At 42.5% G+C, this 25,780-nt stretch overlaps 2 protein-coding genes across 4 annotated transcripts in view; one reads left to right on the top strand and one right to left on the bottom strand.

Annotated features, from left to right (window-relative positions):
- LOC106571867 (prickle-like protein 2) overlaps positions 1-6,533 on the top strand; it is a 113,857-nt gene extending 107,324 nt beyond the window's left edge. Inside the window, exon 9 of the mRNA XM_014145380.3 lies at positions 3,951-6,533. Coding sequence (XP_014000855.2) covers positions 3,951-4,966 — 1,016 coding nt within the window. The 3' untranslated portion in view covers positions 4,967-6,533. The remainder of the gene's footprint in view (positions 1-3,950) is intronic.
- A 2,013-nt stretch (positions 6,534-8,546) lies between these two features.
- On the bottom strand, positions 8,547-17,327 carry pphln (Periphilin-1). Of its 3 annotated transcripts, none has more exons than NM_001140913.1 (7): positions 16,724-16,924; positions 16,177-16,260; positions 15,829-15,926; positions 13,690-13,898; positions 12,095-12,156; positions 11,124-11,249; positions 8,550-9,260 (listed from the first exon to the last, which is right to left on the bottom strand). In NM_001140913.1, the coding sequence occupies exons 1-7, from the start codon at positions 16,757-16,759 to the stop codon at positions 9,075-9,077; spliced, it is 801 nt and encodes a 266-aa protein (NP_001134385.1). In that variant the 5' UTR covers positions 16,760-16,924; the 3' UTR covers positions 8,550-9,074. The 3 variants fall into 3 exon arrangements, with proteins under 3 accessions (XP_014000822.1, NP_001134385.1, XP_014000823.1); XM_014145348.3 differs by lacking the exon at positions 8,550-9,260 and adding an exon at positions 11,375-11,576 and having other exon boundaries at positions 16,724-17,327; XM_014145347.3 differs by lacking the exon at positions 16,177-16,260 and having other exon boundaries at positions 8,547-9,260; positions 16,724-17,308.
- Positions 17,328-25,780: the final 8,453 nt, after the last annotated feature.

Genomic DNA, 25,780 nt, shown 5'->3' with positions numbered 1-25,780 from the left:
TATTTCTGATTGTATTCTGAACTCACCATCATGTACTTTAAATGTGGGGCTATGACAGTCAATTGCAAATTAGTCTGACATAATTTATCTTATCTCACCAGCACTAATGAGATGGGTGTGCTTAATGCATGTCCCGTCGGAGCTTCTCAAAGTCAGGGGGCGTGGTTGATAGTGCACACCTCATCTCTCCTGTCACATCCAACCTGGATCGATATTTGTTTTTGCAGACGAGAGCACTGCAGACGAGAGCACTGAATCAGCGTACCATAAGTTGTAATGCTCGGAGAGAGATGGCACAGTATTCCCTTTGAGTCAGGAACCAAAACTCCTCAATAGTGACGCATGCATGCATTGTCTGCAGAATTCGGGCACATGACAGTGCGATCAGCTGATTGATTTCACTTAAGGGCATGTCAAATGAGCCAGGATCACAGTCAAATGGATTTCGCTGATATGGTGACTCATCTGTATAATGTTTTTGCATTTGCCCTGCCTGCTTGCGTTCTTTTCGTTCAGTTTCCCAAATATGTCTATTACATAGGAAAGGAGACACATGCTCTTTTCATTACACAGACAGTCAACAAAGTCGTTTTCTTTATATCCAGTGTGAATGACAACAGTTCCTCTCGATAACCACCAAGCCTTTGTGTCATTGTAAATAAGAAGTTGTTCTTAACTGACTTGCCTAGGTAAGTAAAGGTTAAATAAAAATAGAACATTGTCATGCTCTGATCCCATACCTCCACATACAGTGCATTCGGAAAGTATTTTCCACATTTTGTTATGTTACAGCCTTATTCTAACATGGATTAAATAAAAAAATGTCATTCTCAATCTACACACAATACACCATAATGACATAATTGTTTATTTTTGCAAATGTATTAAAATATAATACCAGGCATACCTTATTTACATAAGTATTCAGACCCTTTGCTATATGATTCGAAATTGAGCTCTGGTTCATCCTGTTTCCATTGATCATCCTTGAGATGTTTCTACAACTTGATTGGAGCCCACCTGTGGTAAATTCAATTGATTGGACATGATTTGGAAAGGCACATACCTGCCTATATAAGGTCCCACAGTTGACATTGAATGTCAGAGCAAAAACCAAGCCATGAGGTCGAATGAATTGTCCGTAGAGCTCTGAGACAGGATTGTGCCGAGGCACAAATCTGGGGTAGGGTATCAAAACATTTCTGCATCATTGAAGGTCCCCAAGAACACAGTGGCCTCCATCATTCTTAAATGGAAAAAGTTCGGAACCACCAAGACCGTTCTTAGTGCTGGCCGCCTGGCCAAACTGAGTAATCGGGGGAGAAGGGCCTTGGTCAGGGAGGTGACCAAAAACTCAATGGTCACTCTAACAGAGCTTCAGACTTCCTCTGTGGAGATGGGAGAACCTTACAGAAGGACATCCATCTCTGCAGCACTTCACCAATCAAGCTTTTATGGTAGAGTGGCCAGACAGAAGCCACTCTTCAGTAAAAGGCACATGACAGCACTCTTGGAGTTTGCCAAAGGGCACCTAAAGACTCTCTGACCATGAGAAACAAGACTCTCTGGCCCTACAGTGAGCATGGTGGTGGCAGCATAATGCTGTGCGGATATTTTTCAGCGGCAGGGACTGGGAGACTAGTCAGGAATGAGGGAAAGATGAACGGAGCAAAGTACAGAGAGATCCCTGATGAAAACCTGCTCCAGAGCGCTCAGGACCCCAGACTGGTGCGAAGGTTCACCTTCCAACAGGACAACCACCCTAAACACACAGCCAAGACAACGCAGGAGTAGCTTCGGGACAAGTCTCTGAATGTCCCCGCCAGAGCCTGGGCTTGAACCCAATCGAGAGACCTGAAAATAGCTGTGCAGCGACACTTCCCATCCACCTGACAGAGCTTGAGAGGATCTGCAGAAAAAAATGGGAGAAAATCCCGAAATACAGGTGTGCCACACTTGTAGCATCATACCCAAGAAGACTCAAGAATGTAATCGGTGCCAATGATACTTCAACAAAGTACTGAGTAAAGGGTCTGAATACTTGTGATGGGATATTTCAGTTATTTTTGTTTTGCTAAATTTTATAAAAACCTGTTTTGCTTTGTCATCATGGGGTATTGAGTGTAGATTGATGAGGGGGAAAAAACTATTTAATCCATTTTAGAATAAGGCTGTAATGTAACAAAATGTGGAAAAAGTCAAGGGGTCTGAACACTTTCCAAGTGCACTGCTGTTTTGCAAACAGGCATGCGCAATGTAGTTTACAATCGGAGTTACATGCTACATATCTCCAAGTTCGGCGCTCAGCTCTTTTGCCTGCCAGTTGCTCTCAGTGTATCCATTAGAGCTCAGTGGGTGTATCATACAATGCGTCCATATGGCAGAGGGAGACATAACTAGAGTGCAGAGGCCTGCCCGCCATCCTGTGATAGATGGAGCCCCATTTTGTGTCGCCCTCTTGATTGCTAGCTATAGAATCAATTCTTAGTTTCACAGTGTTATCTGACAAAGGTGTTGATGTGAGAGTGTGCCAAGAGTGTGCAAAGCTGTCATCAATGCAAAGGGTGGCTACTTTGAAGAATCTCAAATATAAAATATATTTTGATTTGTTTAACACTTGTTGGGTTACTACATGATTCCATATGTGTTATTTCATAGTGTTGATGTCTTCACTATTATTCTACAATGTAGAAAATAGTAAAAAAAATTAAGAAACACCATTGAATGAGTAGCTGTACAAACTTTTGACTGGTACTGTATGTATATGTATAACCAGGATTTTGGAAATTCTCCTGCTACCCCATTTTCTTATCAGGCGACCACTAGTTTGGGAAACGCTGCCTAATAGGCCCTACTATATTGAAAGCTGGTTCAACAGCAATGAGTCTGGTGTCTTTCTTATCCTGGCCTAGGGTGGCAGGTAGCCTAGCGGTTAAGAGCGTTGGGCCAGTAACCAAAAAGTCGCTGGTTGAATTCCTGAGATGACTTGGTGAAAAAACTGTTGATGTGCCCTTGAGCAAGGCACTTAGACCTTAATGCTCCTGTAAGTTGCTCTGGATAAGAGCGTCTGCTAAATGTATTTCTATTTCCATGCATTAGTCAAGTAGCCTGTTTCTAAATGGTCTACTTGTGAGGCTTTGGCATTATTCACATAGGCCTACCGGCAGTGTATAGGCTCCTCCATTTGGCTTGTATCCACCCCCGCCTCTTGTCCGGTTATCCAACATATGTGCGGCTCCTCCAAACATATGCAAATTATTCAGTCCTATAACAGCAGGCCTAGGTTATATTTTGCTTATTGAGAATGTGCCTCAGACATACAATAATACAATTTACAGGAGTCTAGTATTTTTTATTTGAGGATAAGTGCGATGCGTAAAGGCCTATACTTGATGAAGCCAATTACAACAACGTTGACTGTCAACACTCAAAACATATTGAGCAAAAACGGGATTTTTTTTATTGTTTTACTATTGCTGTTACTCGTAGCCTATGCTATTTAATAAACTGTATCAATCCACAATGGACTAGGAAAATAATATTCGGTGACCACAGCCGAATTGGAGTTGATGACAACGCAAAGACCATCAATAAGCAACAGAACTTGACACAACGGCATGCAGTATTGACCAGTGAGGGGTCAAGGACTCGTCACACCTATCATTTATTTATTGATCAAAACCCAGTCCTTTCGAGCCACTGTCAGCTACTGAGCTTATAATTCCCGCAGTGAAAATAGTCAAACATTTCTGACAAACCCCCTAACCTATAACCCTCCCCCAGCACTAAGATTTACCATTGCAATAGGTTTGTTAAAATAGAGCCCTAAGTGTCAATCATTTTCTAACATTTCTATGTCAAGATGTAATATGATAATAGGGATCATGATTGATCATTTAATACCTTCAGTATCTATATACATAAATAACCTGTGTGTGTATCTTTCCCAGGTAACTCACTGGATGGGGTAAGTAAGCGTCAAGAGCACCTGTCCCGATACTCCATGCCAGACCTTAGTAAGGACTCTGGGATGAATGTGTCTGAAAAGAGTAACATTGGCACACTGGGTTCCTCTGTCCAATTCCGCAGCTCTGAGTCCCTGACCTCTCGGCCCTACGGGTACCTGAATGCGCCTGTGCAGGTGGGGTACCCCCTGGGGTACTGGGATTCCCCCCAGCCCCTGGCCTTTAAGGGTACAGGTCGCGTGGGCCTAATGGGGAGTAGTGGTAACCTCCGCATGACCCCCATGAGTGAGAGGATCCCTCGTCGTCGGCCGAATGGGCCAGAGCCCATACAGCAACAACAACCAACACAATCACGGCGACGCAAACACCGTGGCAATGGTAATGATGGAAACGGCAACCACCGCAGCAGCGGTCGCCACTACCAGCGTTCTCAACGCTCACGCTCTGACAATGCCCTCCACCTGGCGGCCGACCGGGGAAGTCATATGATGGAACCCCCGCACCGTCGTGTTCAGGAGGACTATGACCGTTTCCCCGCCGGCCGTACCGCCCGAGACCTGTTTGGGGTGGAGGGCATAGGCGGGTACAGACAGCAGCCTTACCGACCCTGCCCCCGCACCACCTCAGACCTCACCCTGCACAATGCAGCAGGGGGTGGGGGGATGCAGACGCTGGGCCTTGGGGGACCACACTTGGGTGGGGAGGGATACGGGGAGGGGGCGGACCCCTGGTGCTCCAGCTGCTCCTCATCCTCTGAGTCTGAAGAAGACGAGGGGTACTTCCTGGGTGAGCCCATCCCCAGACCTGTCCAGCTACGTTACCTCCACAATGAGGAGCTGCGCCACAGATACAGCCCTACAGGGATGGGAGGGATGGGGGGCCACCATGGACCCATACATGGACCCCTACATGGACCCCTACATGGAGGAAACCAAGGGCAGCTGCACGGACAGCTCCACATGCGCCAGAGGAGGAAGAGCAAGAACTGCATCATCTCATAGAGAGAGTTAGGGATGGTGAGAAAGGAGAGAGAGGGAGTGGGAGGGAGACAGAGAAAGAGAAAGTGAGAAAGGAAGGAGAGGGAGTGGGAGGGGGAGAGAGAAAGGGGGGAGAGAGAGTATATGAAAGAGTGATTGTGTGTGTGTCAAAGAGAGGCCTATATATATTTGATGTGTGTGAGTTACACAACTAGCTCTATGTGGTGTGGGGGGCTCATACGCCTACACAGTATGAGCTAATCAGGACAAGAAGCCTGCAATGGACTGGCTTCTTAAACAACCGCAATGTTTACAATAACTGGAGTCAGGTGACTAACAATTGGGAAAAACATCACATTTGTATTGTTAACCGTTTATTATTATATAGCCCAAGAAAGGTTACGGCATTTGATTGATAAACAGAGTGTGTGCGTGTGCGTGTGCGTGTGCGTGCGTGCTGTGTGTGTGTGTGTGTGTGTGTGTGTGTGTGTGTGTGTGTGTGTGTGTGTGTGTGTGTGTGTGTGTGTGTGTGTGTGTGTGTGTGTGTGGTCCTTCCACAGATACATAACAGAAATATGGGACTTATTCATAACATTTTACCACTGTAGTAAATTTACCAGCTGTTATTTAAAACCAGTTTAAACATTTATAGAAATTGGATTTATGCATGCATAATGTTCAGTATGTCAACAAGGCATACAAATAATACAGCAAATAATTGCAATTCATGCTGGAATTTAGCAACTATTTAGCATTATTTTTCTGTCTTGAAACCGACAAGGGGTAAATTCACCATGTCTGTAAAGTTTAATGAATACTCCTAAATGACTCAGTTTCAAGTAAGTATTGGTACACAACTCCAAGAGCACTAATGGCTGAAGTGCTCACATATTTTATGTACCTACTGGACCTTGGAAAACCACCTGAGTGGACCTTCCCATAGCATTGACCAACCAATGACTTATAATCAGTCCATCACTTACTAAGAAGAACCAAAAACTGCCTGGCAAACACCACAGCCCTCCAAAACCAGTCAGCTGGAAGTGTGATTGTGGACGATGTGTGCTAGATAGATGCCATACAGTGTTGTCGTTTACCTCAGTGGAAACCAAGAGCTGCTGGATCTACAGTACAGTTGGCTAGCAGATCGTGTTATCACCCTGTATAAATAGCCTGTTGAACCTAACTACACTGCCCTGCTCTCCATGCTTACCAAGGACAGCTCTAGCCTATGCTCCTTGGCCATTCAGGCACAGTAACGTCCCGTATAGTCCCGTTTTCTCCCGCAACATGCTTTGTTTTTCAACGTTATAATATTACTACTAGATAAAACAAATAATAACATAGTAATACCTGTTAAATGTATATAACAGTAAAATAAGTGTTATTTAAGTTTTGGATGTAGTAATGTAAATGTTCTGTACATAATGGTCCTAAATATTTATATATATTTTGTAACTACAGAACCATTATTTGTATAACATGATGTAGAGATAGAAAAGGCTTGCATGTTTATTTGTTGATGTTGTGTCATATTGGAATTAAAGTGGATTTCAATGAACAATGGAAATGTCACATCTTTTGGTGACACTATAACAATAGCCATGTTTAATAGGCCATTATAAACATTTATAAGTGTATATAAATGCTGTAATGCTGCTTGTTCCAGATTTCTGTGGTTGGTTCGAGCTGGAATCCCATGTTGTTTTGGTTGACTGACAGTCTCCGTTCCTCCGGACATCGCTCCAAATACTGGTGTGGAAATACGATCTGTTCATTACCAGTCTGCTGCTATTAGACTGCCTTACTGGCTGGCTGCTTAGTGATCATACATCAATCTAAACTCAGCAAAAAAAGAAACCTCCTCTCACTGTCAACTACGTTTATTTGCAGCAAACTTAACATGTGTAAATATTTGAATGAACATAACAAGATTCAACAACTGAGACATAAACTGAACAAGTTCCACAGACGTGATTTACAGAAAGGGGGGGTCAAAATAAAAATGAACAGTCAGTATCTGGTGTGCCACCAGCTGCATTAAGTACTGCAGTGCATCTCCTCCTCATGGACTGCACCAGATTTGCCAGTTCTTGCTGTGAGATGTTACCCCACTCTTCCACCAAGGCACCTGCAAGTTCCCGGACATTTCTGGGGAGAATGGCCCTAGCCTTCACCCTCCGATCCAACAGATCCCAGAAGTGCTCAAATGGGATTGAGATCCGGGCTCTTCGCTGGCCATGGTAGAGCACTGACATTCCTGTCTTACAGGAAATCACGCACAGAACGAGCAGTATGGCTGGTGGCATTATCATGCTGGAGGGTCATGTCAGGATGAGCCTGCAGGAAGGGTACCACATGAGGGAGGAGGATGTCTTCCCTGTAACGCACAGCTTTGAGGTTGCCAGCAATGACAACAAGCTCAGTCCGATGATGCTGTGACACACCGCCCCAGACCATGATGGACCCTCCACCTCCAAATCGATCCCGCTCCAGAGGACAGGCCTCGGTGTAACGCTCATTCCTTCGACGATAAACGCAAATCCGACCATCACCCTGGCGCGACTCGTCAGACAAGAGCACTTTTTGACAGTGCTGTCTGATCCAGCGACGGCGGGTTTGTGCCCATAGGCGAAGTTGTTTCCGGTGATGTCTGGTGAGGACTTGCCTTACAACAGGCCTACAAGCCCTCACTCCAGCCTCTCTGTCTGATCACTGATGGAGGGATTATGCGTTCCTGGTGTAACTCGGGCAGTTGTTGTTGCCATCCTGTACCTGTCCCACAGGTGTGATGTTCGGATGTACCGATCCTGTGCAGGTGTTGTTACACGTAGTCTGCCACTGCGAGGACGATCAGCTGTCTATCCTCTCTCCCTGTAGCGCTGTCTTAGGTGTCTCACAGTACGGACATTGCAATTTATTGCCCTGGCCACATCTGCAGTCCTCATGCCTCCTTGCAGCATGCCTAAGGCACGTTCACGCAGATGAGGAGGGACCCCGGTCATCTTTCTTTGGGTGTTTTTCAGAGTCAGTAGAAAGGCCTCTTTAGTGTCCTAAGTTTTCATAACAGTGACCTTAGTTGCCTACCGTCTGTAAGCTGTTAGTGTCTTAACGACCGTTCTACAGGTGCATGTTCATTAATTGTTTATGGTTTATTGAACAAGCATGGGAAATGGTGTTTAAACCCTTTACAATGAAGATCTGTGAAGTTATTTGGTTTTATACGAATTATCTTTGAAAGACAGGGTCCTGAAAAAGGGACGTTTCTTTTTTTGCTGAATTGACATGTTCAATACGATGGCCCTGAGCTGACTGCTGCACACATTGACCATCTTTCTTGGGTAGTAATGGGAAGATATGTAAATCAGGTGGATTTAATACTGTAAATATAATTTTATGCCATTTAGCAACTTAAATTCACGCATGCATACTTTTACATACGGGTGGTCCCGGGATTTGAACCCAGTATCCTGGCATTGCATGTTCCATGTTCTACCAACTGAGGTACAGAGAATTTGCAGTTACTGGTAGATCAGGGTGATTTGCATATAAGGGGGTCTAGGGAATAGTACTATACATTACAACACTGAATCAAACACCCAAATCATTTAAGAGATTTATTTTATTGCAGTGAAAACATTCAAAAGTTGTGTGTAAATAGATTCTTCCTCTGTATTAGATATAATCATCCTTGTATATCAACATAGTATAGCTCATTTATGTACAATTATCATGTATTTGTTTTATTTTTCAATATGTCACAGGGCTTAGAATTCATTAACTGTACTTCAGTAGGAAGCACAAGGGCAATAGCTATATCTTCCATCACATTGTCAAGAGCAATATTGAAAGTTGACAACACATCATAAATTATTGAGTTTCAGTAGCAGTCACGATCACTGGTCAAGACAGAGCTTCCAGAAGGCTGAGCACCAGGAGTGACTTTGGCCTGACTGACCAAGGACACTAGGACAGGCCAGCTCATGAGTCATGACATAGACTAGTGCTATTCAACATTGGCAATGTCACATACCCAATCAGCACGTATACAATATTGAGTTTCATTTCTGAGCTTTGTGATTTGGTATACAAGCACACCACTTACACAGGTTAAGACAAAGGGGAGTGTGTGTCACTGTGGTGATGGTTCCCTGGTGTCATACTCCTCTATGAACTGTTGCATGGCCTCTACACAGCGCAGGCCGATCTCCCCGAGGTTCTCCTTCAGAGACGGCTGGATGGGCCGCTCCAGAGACGGGTCCTTGGCTATCAGCATCTTCACCACCACGCCAAACGTGTCACAGTCCTGACGGTACACCTGCATAAAAACACAGACAGTCAGCATTTTCACCACCACACTTAACTGTGCATCACAGTCATGAAACACATACTGTACACACTAAATCTATCTAATAAACCACATCTTCTAATCTAAACTATATCTTCTAAACCCAACCAAACGGTGGCACAGTCCTAACTGTACACCAGCGTGACATAAAACACATACACACACACACAAACATATTTTCATGGCACGTGAGAGGTTGTTTTGTATTGTGGCTCCTGTTCCAGTGAGGAGCTTAGCACAGATGGTCTAAAGAAACTCAGCTCACACCATTACCAGAAGTATTCAGACACAGGAGAGGAGCAGGCAAACAAGAGACTGGAGAGGGGGAAATAGGAGTGAGGGAGAGATAGAGAAAGGGGGAGTGAAGAGAGGATAATCACTAGAGATAGAGGATGGATAGAGCGGATGTGAAGAGAGGATGGAGAGAGGGTGCAAGAGTGGGAAAGAGGGAGAGAGAGTTCTGGGAGAGATGCTTGGGCAAGAGGTCTCATCATGTGTATGCCGTTACCACGAAGTGGATTAATAGTCCAAGGTAGCAGCACTCACGCACAGACAGCTGTGTATGTTGGTTGGTTCTTCGATCCTTTTGGGGACATTTCCCACATCGCATAAGGACAAAGGCTATTTTAATGTCAGGGTTACAATTAGGGTTGGTTGGTGCCTGCGTGAATGCGCAGACTAGCGTTTAGAGCATTGGGCCAGTAACCGAAAGGTGGCTAGTTCGAATCCCTGAACCGACAACGGGAAAAATCTATCATTCTGCCCTTTAGCAAAGCAATTAATCCCTCACAACAACTAAAATGTTCTATTTATTGTGTATGTATCTTTGGGGGACGAGTATATCAGCTACCTGTTGCCAGACTGCTCTCTCACAGAGCCTACCTTCTCCAGTTACCATGGAGATGTGAAGAGCGAGAGTGAACTTCTCATCAGTCGAGTGGATGGAGAGACAACACCCAACACACACCTCCCACTGACAACGCTTCATGTGATGTTCTGTCACATTAACTGTGCCGTATCCATTACAGCGCGTGTTTAAAAACCTATTGAAAGACAACCGAACTACACCCATGTGATGACTGATTTATGATGAAAAAACCTGGACAAACAACCTGACAATAACAGGAGCTCCATCTTAAGCGTAATTCAGAGTCCACAGAGGCAGAGACGTGATAGTCCGGGGTCCCATTGTGACATAGCTGCTCTGAGAACACCATCCGCACAACCCAAATGCACACCTCCTCACAATTCCCATCCAAAGTGGCTCTTTGTACGCGTCCTCTACCCATTTCAATGTGTTGACAGTTGGAGAAATTGCTTGAGCCGCACAGAGAATTCAAAAAGTATGAAAGTCAACGGTAAAATATTCTAGAACACTGCTGTGTGTACGAGTACACATTTTGGACTCTGATAGGCGCTTAAGAGTGATTGGAGGTAAACAACCCAGGGATGTACAACATCACCATGTATTGGCTCTGATGATGACTGATTACCTATTCAACTGATTCAGCTGCTAAAAGGAAGATAAAATGATGATAAATTCGAGGCAGCTTCAGCTGGCCATTTCTCAATTAGTTTTGGCACCGCAGTGATCAAATCTCCCTGTCCTCTCCACAACCCCCTCTCTCTTTCTCTCCCTCCTCATCCCACCGGCTCATAATCCTACCCTCTTATCTCTCTCTCCTCTATGCTACCTCTCTAACCCTCTCAATCTCTGTTTTTGGTGTTTACACTACTGTAAATTCTTTACCTCTCTCCTCACCTGCTGCTGGCAATGTTGTACATCCCCTCTCTTTCTCGATCTGTTTCACTGTAATATGAATGGTACTATACCTGCTCTATTTCTCTCCTCTTCTGTTGGATGGCTCTGTTTCGTGCTGTGGCCCTGCTTATGGTGGAGGGGAGCTCTCTATCCCTCTCTCTTTCTTTGCTGTGGGATCTCTCCTTCTCTTGAGCCACCTACAGAAACACAGGGGGAGAGACAGTTATAAGCACAATTATAAGTATTCCTTAAGACCTTAACACACAGTCAGTACTCTGACAGCACGTGGCTAGTCTGCCTGTGTTTGCCTTTCAGAGCCCACCTGACTGTTGTTGAGTTCCTTAAAACTGCATCTCTCTCTCTCTCTCATCAAGGTTAGCAGGCAGCCAGACTATTTGAATAATGAGCATAAACTGAAGACAACCACGACCTTGTGCTCCGCTCCTCTCCAAGTCAGACCACCCAATTACTCCAACTTTTTCATTCTTTATGCTGCATCTGTGCTCTCGCTGTCCTTCCAATTCCTATCACACCAAGGGGCGTGGAGGACACACACACATACATACATACACACGCACGTTAATAATCTTCCCGAGCAGTCTAGCCAAGATTGCTCAAATGTTTGAGGGTTCTTTTCATTCTTTGATTTGAAGGACTGTGAAAGACTGTGTGTGTACTAAATATTTTTGATGGCGAACATCATGGGAAAAGAGATGCACTCAGGTTTCTATTCAACATGAGGAAATGTGTTGCAATGCGTACCTCCCAGTGTGGTGCATCTCACTTCTGAGAAATTGAAGCAGCAGTCAAGCAGGGAGGGATCATTTGTGTGAAGCTACATTAGTGGCTAAAAGTGTTTTATGATGAAAGAGGCCTGCATGTTGTACTTTTTGGAAGATAAAGGGAATGATTCGAGTTTTTCTGCCACCACCATACACTACGGGAGTAGGACAACAGATACAGTATGTGTGGCCTACTGTGTACAGCGCAGTCTCCCTCTATCCCAGAAGAGGCAGAGAGGAGTGGTGGAATGTGGACTTACTATGAATGAGACAGGCTGCTTCTCCTTCTCTCTGCTGGGGCCTGCAGAAGACCTGAGAGCACCTGCAACATAACACAGACAAACCACGTCTTCACACAACAATTCAACACAACACACTCTACCAGCTCGGGAACAGATGGGGGATAAGTTAGAGCTAAATTACAGCAGCTGACATCTGTGATAAACTCTAATATCTTTGATTGGCACATGTGGTATCTCTAAATTAACTGTCTCTGATTGATGCTGGGACTCCTCAATCTACCCAGTGTCCTCTTCAACTATCATCACATTGGTGTCTCTAGCTGCAGGTACAATTCAGGCCTAAGCTTCCCCATCTCCATCTCTCTGCTGTCAGCGGGATAGTTATTGTCTACAGGCAGAGCGCAGGGGCTAAAATGAATGTTTCTTTAAGCACAATCCATTGGGTGTGATTGGAGAAAGCTGCCTAGCAACGTTTGACTGCAGTGTGCCTATGTGAGGCGATAGCTTTGTTACGGCTCGTTATATACAGCTGGCTGTCTGCCCGGTACCTCACTCCCTCTTTCTCCTCATTTTCTTTCTCGCTCTCTTTCTGTAACACACTATAGAGATGAGTCACCATAATAGCATCTCTCTCAGGCACATAGAGCAACCTGTTCCTCACACAATCTCTCTCTCACACACACTTCCACAGCACTGCAGTCTACGCAGAGACTTAGCAGCTGAATTAAATAGAAGAAGAAAACACCACTGTGGCTGAGAATAGCAATACAGCTCATATTATCAACACCAAAGAGATTAAAGATGACATGTATGGTTTCTACTGCAGGTAACAAGACAAAGGTCTTCTTTAGGCAATGCAAAGTTATTCAAGAAAACACTTTCAAACATGATAGAGAATTGGGCTAAACCATAAGTGCTAATTGTTGACTTGCAAGCACATCGACTGAGGTCTTACAAAACTCCTCATGATAATAACGTGATGAGAAATTTGATGATCAGAATATACAGTAGCTAAATACAAATGGTTAATAGTGACCAAATCAAATGTTATTGGTCACATGCTCCGAATACAACAGGTGTAGACTTTACTGTGAAATGCTTACTTACAGTACGAGTCCATTCGCAACAATGCAGAGTTAAAAAGTAAGAAAAATATTTGCACAAAACAAGTAAACAAAACAGTAACACAAAAAAAATGGTATGTGTGAGTAGAGTCTAGAGACCAATTATTTATCCACTGATTCAAAACGCAAAGACAGCACCTATAATTTGATGAATGTCTACCAATGCTGTGTGCAGCCAGCATTATGTAACATTGTCATGTTGTTGCTTGGTGAATATCAACCACCAGGAATGCTGATGAGCAAAACACATTCCAAATGTAGCCTATATGTCAGAATGCAAATATTATTCTGAGTTGACATGGCCACTGCTTGCTCACACTGCTCTCTAGTGTTCACAAGAGGAAAGTGATATAGGTATAAGTATGTATTGCCTGTACTTTAAACTGCCAAGATATTTGGATCATGGCACAGATGGTAGAGCTCTTACCCTGTAACCACCGAGTCATTTGGTCTAACCCTCCCTAAACCGCTACATGAGTATAAACCTACTGCTGTGTTCTTTAGGTGTAGAGGCCCTGGCGGGACCACTCCTGTCCATGTTCCTCTGGTCGTTGTACTGGTTGTTAGGGCACGGGGGGCCTTGTGGTGGGCCGGACTGGTCCCTCCAGTTGAACCGTGGACGAGGGGTGAAAGGGTGGTACCTTTGGAACCCAAAACTGAAGCGGGGCTTCCGGAATGAATGATCGTCCCTTATGAATCTATACAGTAAGGAAAACAGTAGAAAAAATATTTACACTACCGTTCAAAAGTTTGGGGTCACTTAGAAATGTCCTTGTTTTTGAAAGAAAAGCAAAACATTTTGTCTATTAAAATAACATCAAATTGATCAGAAATACAGTGTAGACATTGTTAATGTTTTAAATGACTATTGTAGCTGGAAACGGCAGATTTTTTATGGAATATCTACATAGGCGTACAGAGGCCCATTATCAGCAACCATCCCTCCTGTGTTCCAATGGCACGTTGTGTTAGCTAATCCAAGTTTATCATTTTAAAAGGCTAATTGATCATTAGAAAACCCTTTTGAAATTATGCTAGCACCGCTTAAAACTGTTGTTCTGATTAAAGAAGCAATAAAACTGGCCTTCTTTAGACTAGTTGAGAATCTGGAGCATCAGCATTTGTGGGTTCAATTACAGGCTCAGAATGGCCAGAAACAAAGACCTTTCTTCTGAAACTCGTCAGTCTATTCTTGTTCTGAGAAATGAAGGTGATTCCATGCAAGAAATTACCAAGAAACTGAAGATCTCGTACAACGCTGTGTACTACTCCCTTCACAGAACAGCACAAACTGGCCCTAACCAGAATAGAAAGAGGAGTGGGAGGCCCCGGTGCACAACTGAGCAGTGGGAAACAGGCACCTCACAAGTCCTCAACTGGCAGCTTCATTAAATGGTACACGCAAAACACCAGTCTCAACGTCAACAGTGAAGAGGCGACTCCGGGATGCTGGCCTTCTAGGCAGAGTTGCAAAGAAAAAGCCATATCTCAGACTGGCCAATAAAAAGAAAAGATTAAGATGGGCAAAAGAACACAGACACTGGACAAAGGAAGATTGGAAAAAAGTGTTATGGACAGATTAATCTAAGTTTGCGGTGTTCGGATCACAAAGAAGAACATTTGTGAGACGCAGAAAAAATGAAAATATACTGGAGGAGTGCTTGACGCCATCTGTGAGTCATGGTGGAGGCAATGTGTAGGTCTGGGGGTGCTTTGGTGGTGGTAACGTGGGAGATTTGTACAGGGTAAAAGGGATCTTGAAGAAGGAACAGAGCTTAATTGGAGCAAATTTCCTCCTACAACAGGACAATGACCCAAAGCACAGCTCCAAACTATCAATATATTTTTTTTTTTAACTAGGCAAGTCAGTTAAGAACAAATTCTTATTTACAATGACGGCCTAGGAACAGTGGGTTAACTGCCTTGTTCAGGGGCAGGTCAACAGATTTTTACCTTGTCAGCTCAGGGATTTGATCTAGCAACCTTTCGGTTACTGGCCCAACACTCTAACCACTAGGCTACCTGCCGCCCCAAACCTGCTGCCCCAAACTATGCAACAACTATTTAGGGAAGAAGCAGTCAGCTGGTATTCTGTCTATAATGGAGTGGCCAGCACAGTCACCGGATCTCAACCCTATTGAGCTGTTGTGGGAGAAATCTTGACCGTATGGTACGTAAGAAGTGCCCATCAAGCCAATCCAATTTGTGGGAGGTGCTTCAGGAAGCATGGGGTGCAATCTGTTCAGATTACCTCAACAAATTGACAACTAGAATGCCAAAGGTCTGCAAGGCTGTAATTGCTGCAAATGGAGGATTCTTTGACAAAAGCAAAGTTTGAAGGACACAATTATTATTTCAATTAAAAATGATTATTTATAACCTTGTCAACATCTTGACAATATTTCCTATTCATTTTGCAACACATGCATGTTTTCATGTAAAACAAGGACATTTCTAAGTGACCCCAAACTTTTGAACGGTAGTGTATATGGATGAGTGAGTGAGTGAACATTTCTACAACCTAATCTGAATAGGACGAAAGTGGGTGAAGATAAGGAAATGTTGAAATGATCAAGAGCAAACCCTTGAACATTTACAAGGTTGCTCTGAAATGCCCTCTAATCTTACCGCGGTCTGAAGAATCTTCCTCCAAATCTCGGTCTAAATGATCCAGTTATTCTGGGTCTAGGTGGACTTCTCATTCTTCTGAAAGGTTGTTTCGCCTCCTGAAAATGTCACATAGTAAGCTAATTACGGTTCCTGATGAGAAATTATTTTCACAGTACTCTAGCCTTTTTGCCGGATCTTTATGCAGTAAACGCAATAGAATGAATGACAGAAGAGTTGGCAAAAGCCCATACCGATCTGGGACTGTCTGGGACCATGCTAAGGCGGGCATTACACACAATCACTCAAACATAACTACAGTTAAATTGATTGAATGACTGATTGGTTTATGGATTATATAACTGATACCTCAATGTTATGTTTGATAGGTACGTCACTGGGCCTCTTGTCACGTGACTCTTCACTGCGTTCTTTGTGTAGTATGGTGGAGCTCTTGAAAGTGAAAGTACAATCATATGAATTATATGGGGGGGGGGGGTGTTGAACTTTATTCTTGGGTTTTTAGCTGATGTGTAACTAATGCATTTGTTTCTGGGATGGGACTGCCAGTACAAACCGAATGTGCAATGTTTGTGCTAGAATGACCACAATTATTTAATAATATTCTTGCAACAATAATTTAGCCGATCCACAAAAACAATGCATGTTTGTTTCAGTTGTGAACAGGATATTGCATTAGCTGGACAATAATTCCTTCACAATGAAACAATCAGGAAGTAGAGTTTTGGGTAGGGATTACAGAATTAGGGTGCACTTCACTTCTTGTGTAAAACACTTGGTTAACAAAATAAACTAACTGACCGTTTGACAGATGTTTCCTTCAATGAGACAAACCAGAGTAGGCTTTGAACGATTACCCAGGTCAGTAGGACATAATAACAGCGGGTTTATTTACCTTGCCCTGCGAAGATTCCTGCTGTCGTGGATCCATTTCTTTTGTTTAGAGGAGCCAGTTAAATTTTTTGTCTCTGACTGTTGTCACCAGCTGCGCACGTCTGATCTTTAAGTTTCGTCTTGTATTGCTCTATGACATTCGTTTAATTGTCATCTCACAGGATTCCTTTCGAGACAGCTTCATTTTAGTTTCGATTTCTATGCGAACAATGCAGAAGGTGTAGCCTAGTGGTCCCTTGTGGACATTCAACTTCTCGTTTTAAAAGGCTGTGGAGGTAAGCTTTCAAGAGACAGCACACAAATGAGTGGATAAAATTAGCTGGCTAAACTCAACTACATGGTGAAGTAAATTTCTGATAACCTGATGAACCGTTGGTGGAGTTAATCGGAAACTTCGTTCAACATAAACTATGTGCAAATGAGCCTGTCCTATCACCAGGTTTCCTTAAAAACGAATTTGCAAAACCAATAAACAAATGAATGCCGATAAAGAAGGCTTGTTCAGCCATATTGTGCTACTCGGAGTTGTCACCTGTGATTTGCGTTCCTGTCAAACCTGCGACTTTTACAGCAAACGCTGTCCGATTATTGCCACAAGATGGCGTGCTGAGATAACATTTTGACTTCTCAACTACTTGTTTGATTATAGTGTGGATCATAGAGCTGGATCCACGGCTAATCTTTGTCATAATACCCATAAAACCTAGCGGTCAAACGGGAAATGGTTCCAATCGTTTTTCCACCATACATTTTTCCCATAGGGGATTTTAGAAACACTTAAAATAAGGGCTTCGATAACTGTGTAAATCTATCCAGGTAGGACAATGTGAATTTTCTCAATATATTCAAATGAGAAATTATTTGTTTTGTGGGCGCTCCTCGTTACTTATCAAATTTGTATGAAACCAAGAGAGAGAAACTCATCGCTGTATTTGCGTTTCATGACGATTGAGCTCATCCAAAACTTGTGGCTAGCTTGAGTCCATTTGATGACAGTGGTGAGTGATGGTGAGTGGGAATGACAAGTCAATGGCTGACAGCGCATCATCTGCTGCTGAACGACAGTGCTGCAGCGTGTGGGTCGTGGAGAGATCTTCAAGTAAACTGAGAAAAAAATATCTGGTAAACTGTGAAGGACACGGGGATCTCACACTTGCGCAACTGCCAAACTGAGCAGAGTACACTGCTAAGCAGAGAGTGCACTTAACATTGAGCGCAGTTGGCCAAATCAATTCCAGTAATCAATTATATAATTATACATTTACTCTGACACGTTGCGACCCAGCATTAACAAGTGGGTCGCGATCCATACTTTAAGAAAGGATGATCTAGAGGATGATCTAAATCGAGGCAAAGGTAAGAATATCTGGATTAACTATCTAATGTTAGCTAAATATAGTAATGAACAAATTGGCTACATTTCTTTAAATTCACAATTCTGTGAACTGTCTTGTGCAAGTTTTAAATTGACACAATACCTACCTGTTAGTAAAGGTGTCAGCTAGAGATGATGTGCAGGAGCTTGCAGGGATTTGTAGTTTTTCTTGGTCTACTTTAATGCTAATTAGCATTTTCGAATCTAAGAGTAAATAGAGCTGAATATATACATGGTTATCAAAACATCACACCCTTATTTTAAGTGTTTCTAAAATCCCCTATGGGAAAAATGAATGGTGGAAAAATGTCCATACTGGAACCATTTCCCTGTTTGACCACAAATTTTTATGGGTATTATGACACATCTACTGTGGGGCTCCATAGCATCTGTGACAGCATGAGGCTATCTCCATTTTAAAATAGTCCTTGGCAGATTGCTTCCTACTCATAGGAATTCCCACCCTGTTTACTACTTTAAAAAATAGTGGAAGCCCTCAATGGCCATGTTAAACTTTTATCAATATATTCACCTGTATTTACCCCCAAAAGTGAAATGCAAATTAGCTGATAATGTGGCTATCATAAAGAACTACAAATGCCATGATGATCAAGAGCAGGGGTTGTTGAGCCCTCTTATCTATCCACCATCTGGACCCACATGGTGAAAGAAATGATTTGCAATGCATTCGGAAAGTATTCAGAGCCCTTGACTTTTTCCACATTTTGTTACATTGCAGCCTTTTTCTAAAATGGATTAAATAGTTTTTTCCCCTCATCAATCTACATATATATATAAAAAAAAACGGAAATATCACATTTACATAAGTATTCAGACCCTTTACTCAGTATTTTGTTGAAGCAGTTTTGGCAGCGATTGCAGCCTTGAGTATTCTTGGGTATGACGCTACAAGCTTGGCACAACTGTATTTGGGGAGTTTCTCTCATTCTTCTCTGCAGATCCTCTCAAGCTCTGTCAGGTTGGATGGGGAGTGTCGCTGCACAGTTTTTTTCAGGTCTCCCCAGAGATGTTATTTAAACTTTATTTAACTAGGCAAGTCAGATATGAACAAATTCTTATTTTCAATGACGGCCTACCAAAACGCAAAAGGTCTCCTGCGGGGGACTGGGATGAAAAATATAAGACAAAACACACATCACGACAAGGGAGACAACACAACACTACATAAAGATATACCTAAGACAACAACAACATTGTAGCAACACAACATGGCAGCAGCACAACATGGTAGCAGCACAAAACATGGTACAAACATTATTGGGCTCAGACAACAGCACAAAGGTTAGATTGGATTCAAGTCTCAGGCTGGGCCACTCAAGGACATTCAGAGACGTTGTCTTTGCTGTGTGCTTATGGTTGTTGTCCTATTGGAAGGTGAACCTTCACCCCAGTCTGAGGTCCTGAGCGCTCTGGGGCAGGTTTTCATTAAGGATCCGTCTGTACTTTTCTCCGTTCATCTTTACCTCGATCCTGACAAATCTCCCAGTCCTTGCCGCTGAAAAACATCCCCACAGCATGAATTTGCCACCACCATGCTTCACCGAAGGGATGGTGCCAGGTTTTCTCCAGACGTGACTCTTGGCATTCAGGCCAAAGAGTACAATCTTGGTTTCATCAGACCAAAGAATCTTGTTTCTCATGGCCTGAGACTCTTTTGGTGCCTTTTGGCTAACTCCAAGCGGGCTGTCATGGGCCTTTTACTGAGGAGTGGCTTCCGTCTGGCCACTCTACCATAAAGGCCTGATTGGTGGAGTGTGCAGAGATGGTTGTCCTTTTGGAAGGTTCTCCCATCTACACAGAAGAACTCTGGAGCTCTGTCAGAGTGACCATCGGTTTCTTGGTCACCTCCCTGACCAAATTCCTTCTCCACTGATTGCTCAGTTTGGCTGGGTGGCCAGCTCTAGGAAGTCTTGATGGTTCCAAACTTCTTCTATTTAAAAATGGAGGCCACTGTGTTCTTGGGGACCTTCAATGCTGCAGATTTGTTTTTGTCCCCTCCCCAGACACAATCCTGTATTGGAGCTCTACGGGCAATTCCTTTGACCTCATGGCTTGGTTTTTGCTGTGTCAACTTTGGGACCTTATATAGACAGGTGTGTGCCTTTCCAAATCATGTCCAATCAATTGAATTTACCACAGGTGGACTCCAATCAAGTTGTAGAAACATCTCAAGGATGATCAATGGAAACAGGATGCACCTGAGCTCAATTTCGAGTGTCATAGCAAAGGGTCTGAATTCTTATGTAAATAAGATATTTCTGTTTTTCATTTTTTAATGCATTTGCAAAAAGAAATTACAACCTGTTTTCCATTTGTCATTATGGGGTATTGTGTCTCAGGTCAGGCAGTTTCTGTACCCTCAAAAACACCTTTCAAGCCCAAGTCCACCTTTTGTCCCATCGTCCAGAATGCCACACTAAATACATTTGCCAAGAAGGTGAATTTTGATGTGGAGAATCTGTTTTAAGGGTCAAATTGACTCTAACCAAACACAACGTAATCTTTCTAAGACGGAGAGGGATGCAGTTCAATCATTGTTAAAAAATGGATGGATTGTGGTTAAAAAAGCAGACAGTAGTGTGGAAGGAGTAAGGACAAATATGTGACAGAAGCTTAGCATCAATTAGACAATGATGAATTCTACCAATCTCTTACCTTCAACCCTACAGAGGACCTAAAAACCAAATTGAAATGGATCCTCACAGAAGCTAAGGAGAATGGCTACATTTCAGACAAGGAGTTCAAATTTCTTTTCAATGGCAGTCCGCGTATGGCTTCTTTTTGTCTTCTTCCAAAAGTCCACAAGAATCTTGAAAACCACTTAGGCAGACCAGTCGTTAGTGTTAATGAAAGTCTGACAGAACCCATCTCCAAGTACATTGATTACTTTATTAAGCCTTTTCTGACGTCACTCCCAACCTATCTTCAAGATACCACAGATGTGTTGAACAAAATTAAGGAATTGAACAATATAGGTACAGCTTCCTTCTTAGTCACCATAGATGTGGAGTCTCTCTAAACCACCATTGAACATGAACAAGGATTGGCAGCTATGCACCATTTCTTGAGTACCCGGCCTGAGACTGAGATGCCTCCCACAGAATTAATTGTCTCACTGACTGAATGGACTCTTAATCATAACATCTTTATCTTTCAGGACCGTATTTTTAAACAAGTCAAAGGATGTGCCATGTGAGCTTGCTGCAGCCCTTCCTATGCTGGTTTGTACTTGGGTAAATGGGAAAATTACTTCATTTTGGATCCTTCTAATAACCTGTTCTTTGACCGGATTATATGGTGGGGATGCTATATTGATGATGTTTGCCTGTTCTGGTACGGCTTAGCAGATAAACTTATTTCCTTCCACCAATACCTTAACAATATTAACCCTAACATCAAACTAACTATGGAGTACAGCAAGGATAACACACATTTTTTGGACCTTGACATCAGTAAAAATGTCTAAGGTTGTTTGCAGACTCACATTAAGCATCTCCAATCCAAAATTAAATCTAGAATCGGCTTCCTATTTCGCAACAAAGCATCTTCACTCATGCTGTCAAACATACCCTCGTAAAACTGACTATCCTACCGATCCTTGACTTCGGCGATGTCATTTACAAAATAGCCTCCAACACTCTACTCAGCAAATTGGATGTAGTCTATCACAGTGCCATCCGTTTTGTCACCAAAGCCCCATATACTACCCACCACTGCGACCTGTATGCTCTCGTTGGCTGGCCCTCGCTCTATATTCGTCGCTAAACCCACTGCCTCCAGGTCATCTATAAGTCTTTGCTAGGTAAAGCCCCGCCTTATCTCAGTTCACTGGTCACCATAGCAGCACCCACCCGTAGCATGTGCTCCAGCAGGTATATTTCACTGGGTCACCCCCCAAAGCCAACTCCTCGTTTGGCCGCCTTTCCTTCCAGTTCTCTGCTGCCAATGACTGGAACGAATTGCAAAAATCACTGAATCTGGAGACTTATATCTCTCACACTAACTTTAAGCATCAGCTGTCAGAGCAGCTTACTGATCATTGCACCTGTACATAGCCCATCTGTAAATAGCCCACCCAACTACCCCATCCCCATATTGTTATTTTAATTTTTTTGCTCCTTTGCACCCCAGTATCTCTACTTGCACATTCATCTTCTGCACATCTAACACTCCAGTGTTTAATTGCTAAATTGTAATTATTTTGCCACTATGGCCTATTTATTGCCTTACCGACAAACATCTTACGACATTTGCACACACTGCATATAGACTTTTATATTGTGTTATTGACTGTACGTTTGTTTATCCCATGTGTAACTCTGTGTTGTTTGTCTCGCACTGCTTTGCTCCATCTTGGCCAGGTTGCAGTTGTAAATGAGAACTTGTTCTCAACTGGCCTACCTGGTTAAATAAAGGCCAATTCCAAAGAGTCTGCAGAATTTGTGATCAGGAAACAGATTACAGTGTCAAATCTGCTGAATTGGAGAAGTGCTTCTTGAATCGGGGCTATAGCACTCAGGTCCTGAAAGATGCAGATATAAGAGCCCGACGACTTGACAAAGAGAACTTGTTGCGAAGGAGAGTGCCTCGTGATACATCAGAGAGAGTGTACTTTGTTACAAAATACAGCACTGAAGCAGAGAACATTAAAATAATCATTAAAAATAATTAGGGAATCATCCAAAGCGATTGGCTACAACACCAAGTCTTCCCAGAGCCACCAGTCAAAAGCTTTAAGAGATGACCTACCCTAAATGACAAATTAGTCCACAGCTATCTTCCTGGTGACTCTCAAAAAACTTGCCTAGACCACAAACCCAAGGGCTCTTTTAAATGCAACCAGTGCAACGATTTTGTTGACACAGCTCCTAAAATGGAGTATCAAGTCAAGCATTTCATTAACTGCAAAACCACTCATGTCATCTACAAATTGGAATGTCCACAGTGCAAGGTGTTCTACATTGGACGGACAAAGAGACGCCTTCAAGACCGCTTAGCGGAACACATGTACGCCATACGGGTAGGCAATGAAGACTACCCCATGGCAAGGTACAAGTCCTTACACCATGGCAACCCTGCCTCCCTACAAGCTATGGGTATTGATCATGTTCCAGCCTCAATTAGAAAAGGGGACCGTCTTAAACAGCTAAACCAAAGGGAAAGTTTTTGTATTTACAAGTTACATGCCACTACAGTGCCTTGCAAAAGTATTCACCCCTCTTGGCTTTTTTTCCTAACCAGCTTTATGTGGTAGTCACCTGAAATGCATTTCAATAAACAGGTGTGTCTTGTTAATTTGTGGAATTTCTTTCCTTCTTAATGCGTTTGAGCCAATCAGTTGTGTTGTGACAAGGTAGGGGTGGTATACAGTAGATAGCCCTATTTGGTAAAAGACCAAGTCCATGTTATGACAAGAACAGCTCAAATAAGAAAAGAGAAACGACAGTCCATCATTACTTTAAGACATGAAGGTCAGTCAATCCGTAAAATTTCAGGAACTTTGAAAGTTTATTCAAGTACAGTCGCAAAAACCATCAAGCCATCAAGGCCTTCATTGTCGCATTGCTGCAAGGAAACCACTACTAAAAGGACACCAATAAGAAGAATAGACTTGCTTGGGCCAAGAAACATGAGCAATGGACATTAGACCGGTGGAAATCTGTCCTTTTGACAATGACCTAACACACATCCAGGCTGTAAGGGCTATTTGACCAAGAAGGAGAGTGGAGTGCTGCATCAGACGACCTGGCCTCCACAATCACCCGACCTCAACCCAACTGAGATGGTTTGCGATGAGTTGGAACGCAGAGTTAAGGAAAAGCAGCCAACAAGTGCTAAGCATATGTGGGAACTCCTAAAAGACTGTTGGAAAAGCATTCCAGATGAAGATGGTTGAGAGAATGCCAAGAGTGTGCAAAGCTGTCATCAAGGCAAAGGGTGGCTACTATGAAGAATTTAAAATATATTTTGATTTGTTTGACACTTTTTTGGTTAGTACAAGATTCCATATGTGTTATTTCATAGATTTGATGTCTTCACTATTATTTTACAATGTAGAAAATAGTAAAAATAAAAAATATTTTGCATCTTCAAAGTGGTAGGCATGTTGTGTAAATCAAATGATTCAAACCCCCCAAAAAGGTATTTTAATTCCAGGTTGTAAGGCAACAAAATAGGAAAAATGCCAAGTTCCCTGGTTTAAATGAAGATATGGATTTACAAACTACAGGCCACTAAGTACCCTGGTTTAAATTAAGATATGGATTTCTCACCCTTCCTGTAGGATCGTGATAGGTCTATTTGCTGTCATCTAGTGGACATTTTGCTCAATTGCCCTCAGCTAGGTTTAGACAGTTGTTGTTCATGTTTGCTGTGTTCTAATGTACTATGGAATAGATGGCTGTCCTATTCTTGGCACTTTTCCCAGTCATATTTAAGGTCAGAACTACCTTTCAAGGTTTTCTGATGCTTCTAGCTTGGAGTTGAATTTTTTGATAACATATCTACAGAATTTAACTTTTTAATGTGTATAGTATTGCTTACTAGGTGTTTTCCAATCAATTTTGTAACCACTCCCTCTTCAAATTAGGGCCGATTGGAAAACGCTGTTCAAAAGAGGACATTGTATTATCATTTCTTTGTACTCCCTGACGAAGGCCATGCAGCCAAAACACATTGGATTTTTTAAACTTTGTTTCCATTGAACATGCCATACAAATAAAGGCATTTAAATTACTTATATGAAGAGTGCCTTGGTCCTCCTTTCTTTTTGATAACCAATTTACCCCTTTTATCAAAGAGCACCTTCAATCTACCAAAATATACTATTGTGTACCTTAGCAGTGCTTCCCTTCCTCCTCTTCTTTCTACTGGGGTATTGTGTATTGATTGATTGATTTGTTTTAATCCATTTTAAAATAAGGCGGTAACTTAACAAAATGTGGGAAAAAGTGAAGGGGTCTCAATACTTTCAGAATGCACTACTACTAGGTACCTAACAGGAGGCGCTGTTTTGAAGCCACCACGCCTCCATCTTGGCACTCCTCCACTGTGTATTATTTTTATTTGGAAGCTATAAAAATGCATTTATTAATATCTACATTTGTTTTTGCCAGGTTTATTATATCACAGACACATTAATGCATACTTTAAAATTGTATTATGTAAACTGAACATAAAATTGAAAACTATTAACATTTTCCTTTAAGTATATATTTTTTAAAGTTCTAATGTTACTGTTCCCACTACATCAAAAAATCTGTCTTTAGAACATTTAATTGAAATACTATATAATTCCATTCATTCATATGGAGGACTGCTTCCTCTGGGGAGCACCAATATGGCTGACCGGTGGCTTGAAAGCCTCTCACTGACCAATACATAGTATCAGTAATCCAGAGTTTATATGCAATCATTGGGTGAGAAACCCAGATGGATAAACCAAAGATTATCAAAAACAAATTCAAGCTGGTTTCAAACTTTATTTTTTCTAAATATTTTGTCATCATTGAATGCATGTCAGTTTGAGCAGCAGCAATTGGAGAAACCTGTGATTTAAAATACAATATAGTTACCATATATAGATAACATACTGTACATAGGCAATATATTCCATTCATCATATACTTATGATAACCAACATTATTTTTCTCTCTGGCTCTC

Source organism: Salmo salar, chromosome 15, assembly GCF_965601325.2.
Source record: "Salmo salar chromosome 15, fSalSal1, whole genome shotgun sequence".
NCBI classification, from domain to species: domain Eukaryota; kingdom Metazoa; phylum Chordata; class Actinopteri; order Salmoniformes; family Salmonidae; genus Salmo; species Salmo salar.
The sequence above is the reverse complement of the archived record's forward strand: the minus strand, read 5'-3'. Positions and strand labels throughout refer to the sequence as shown.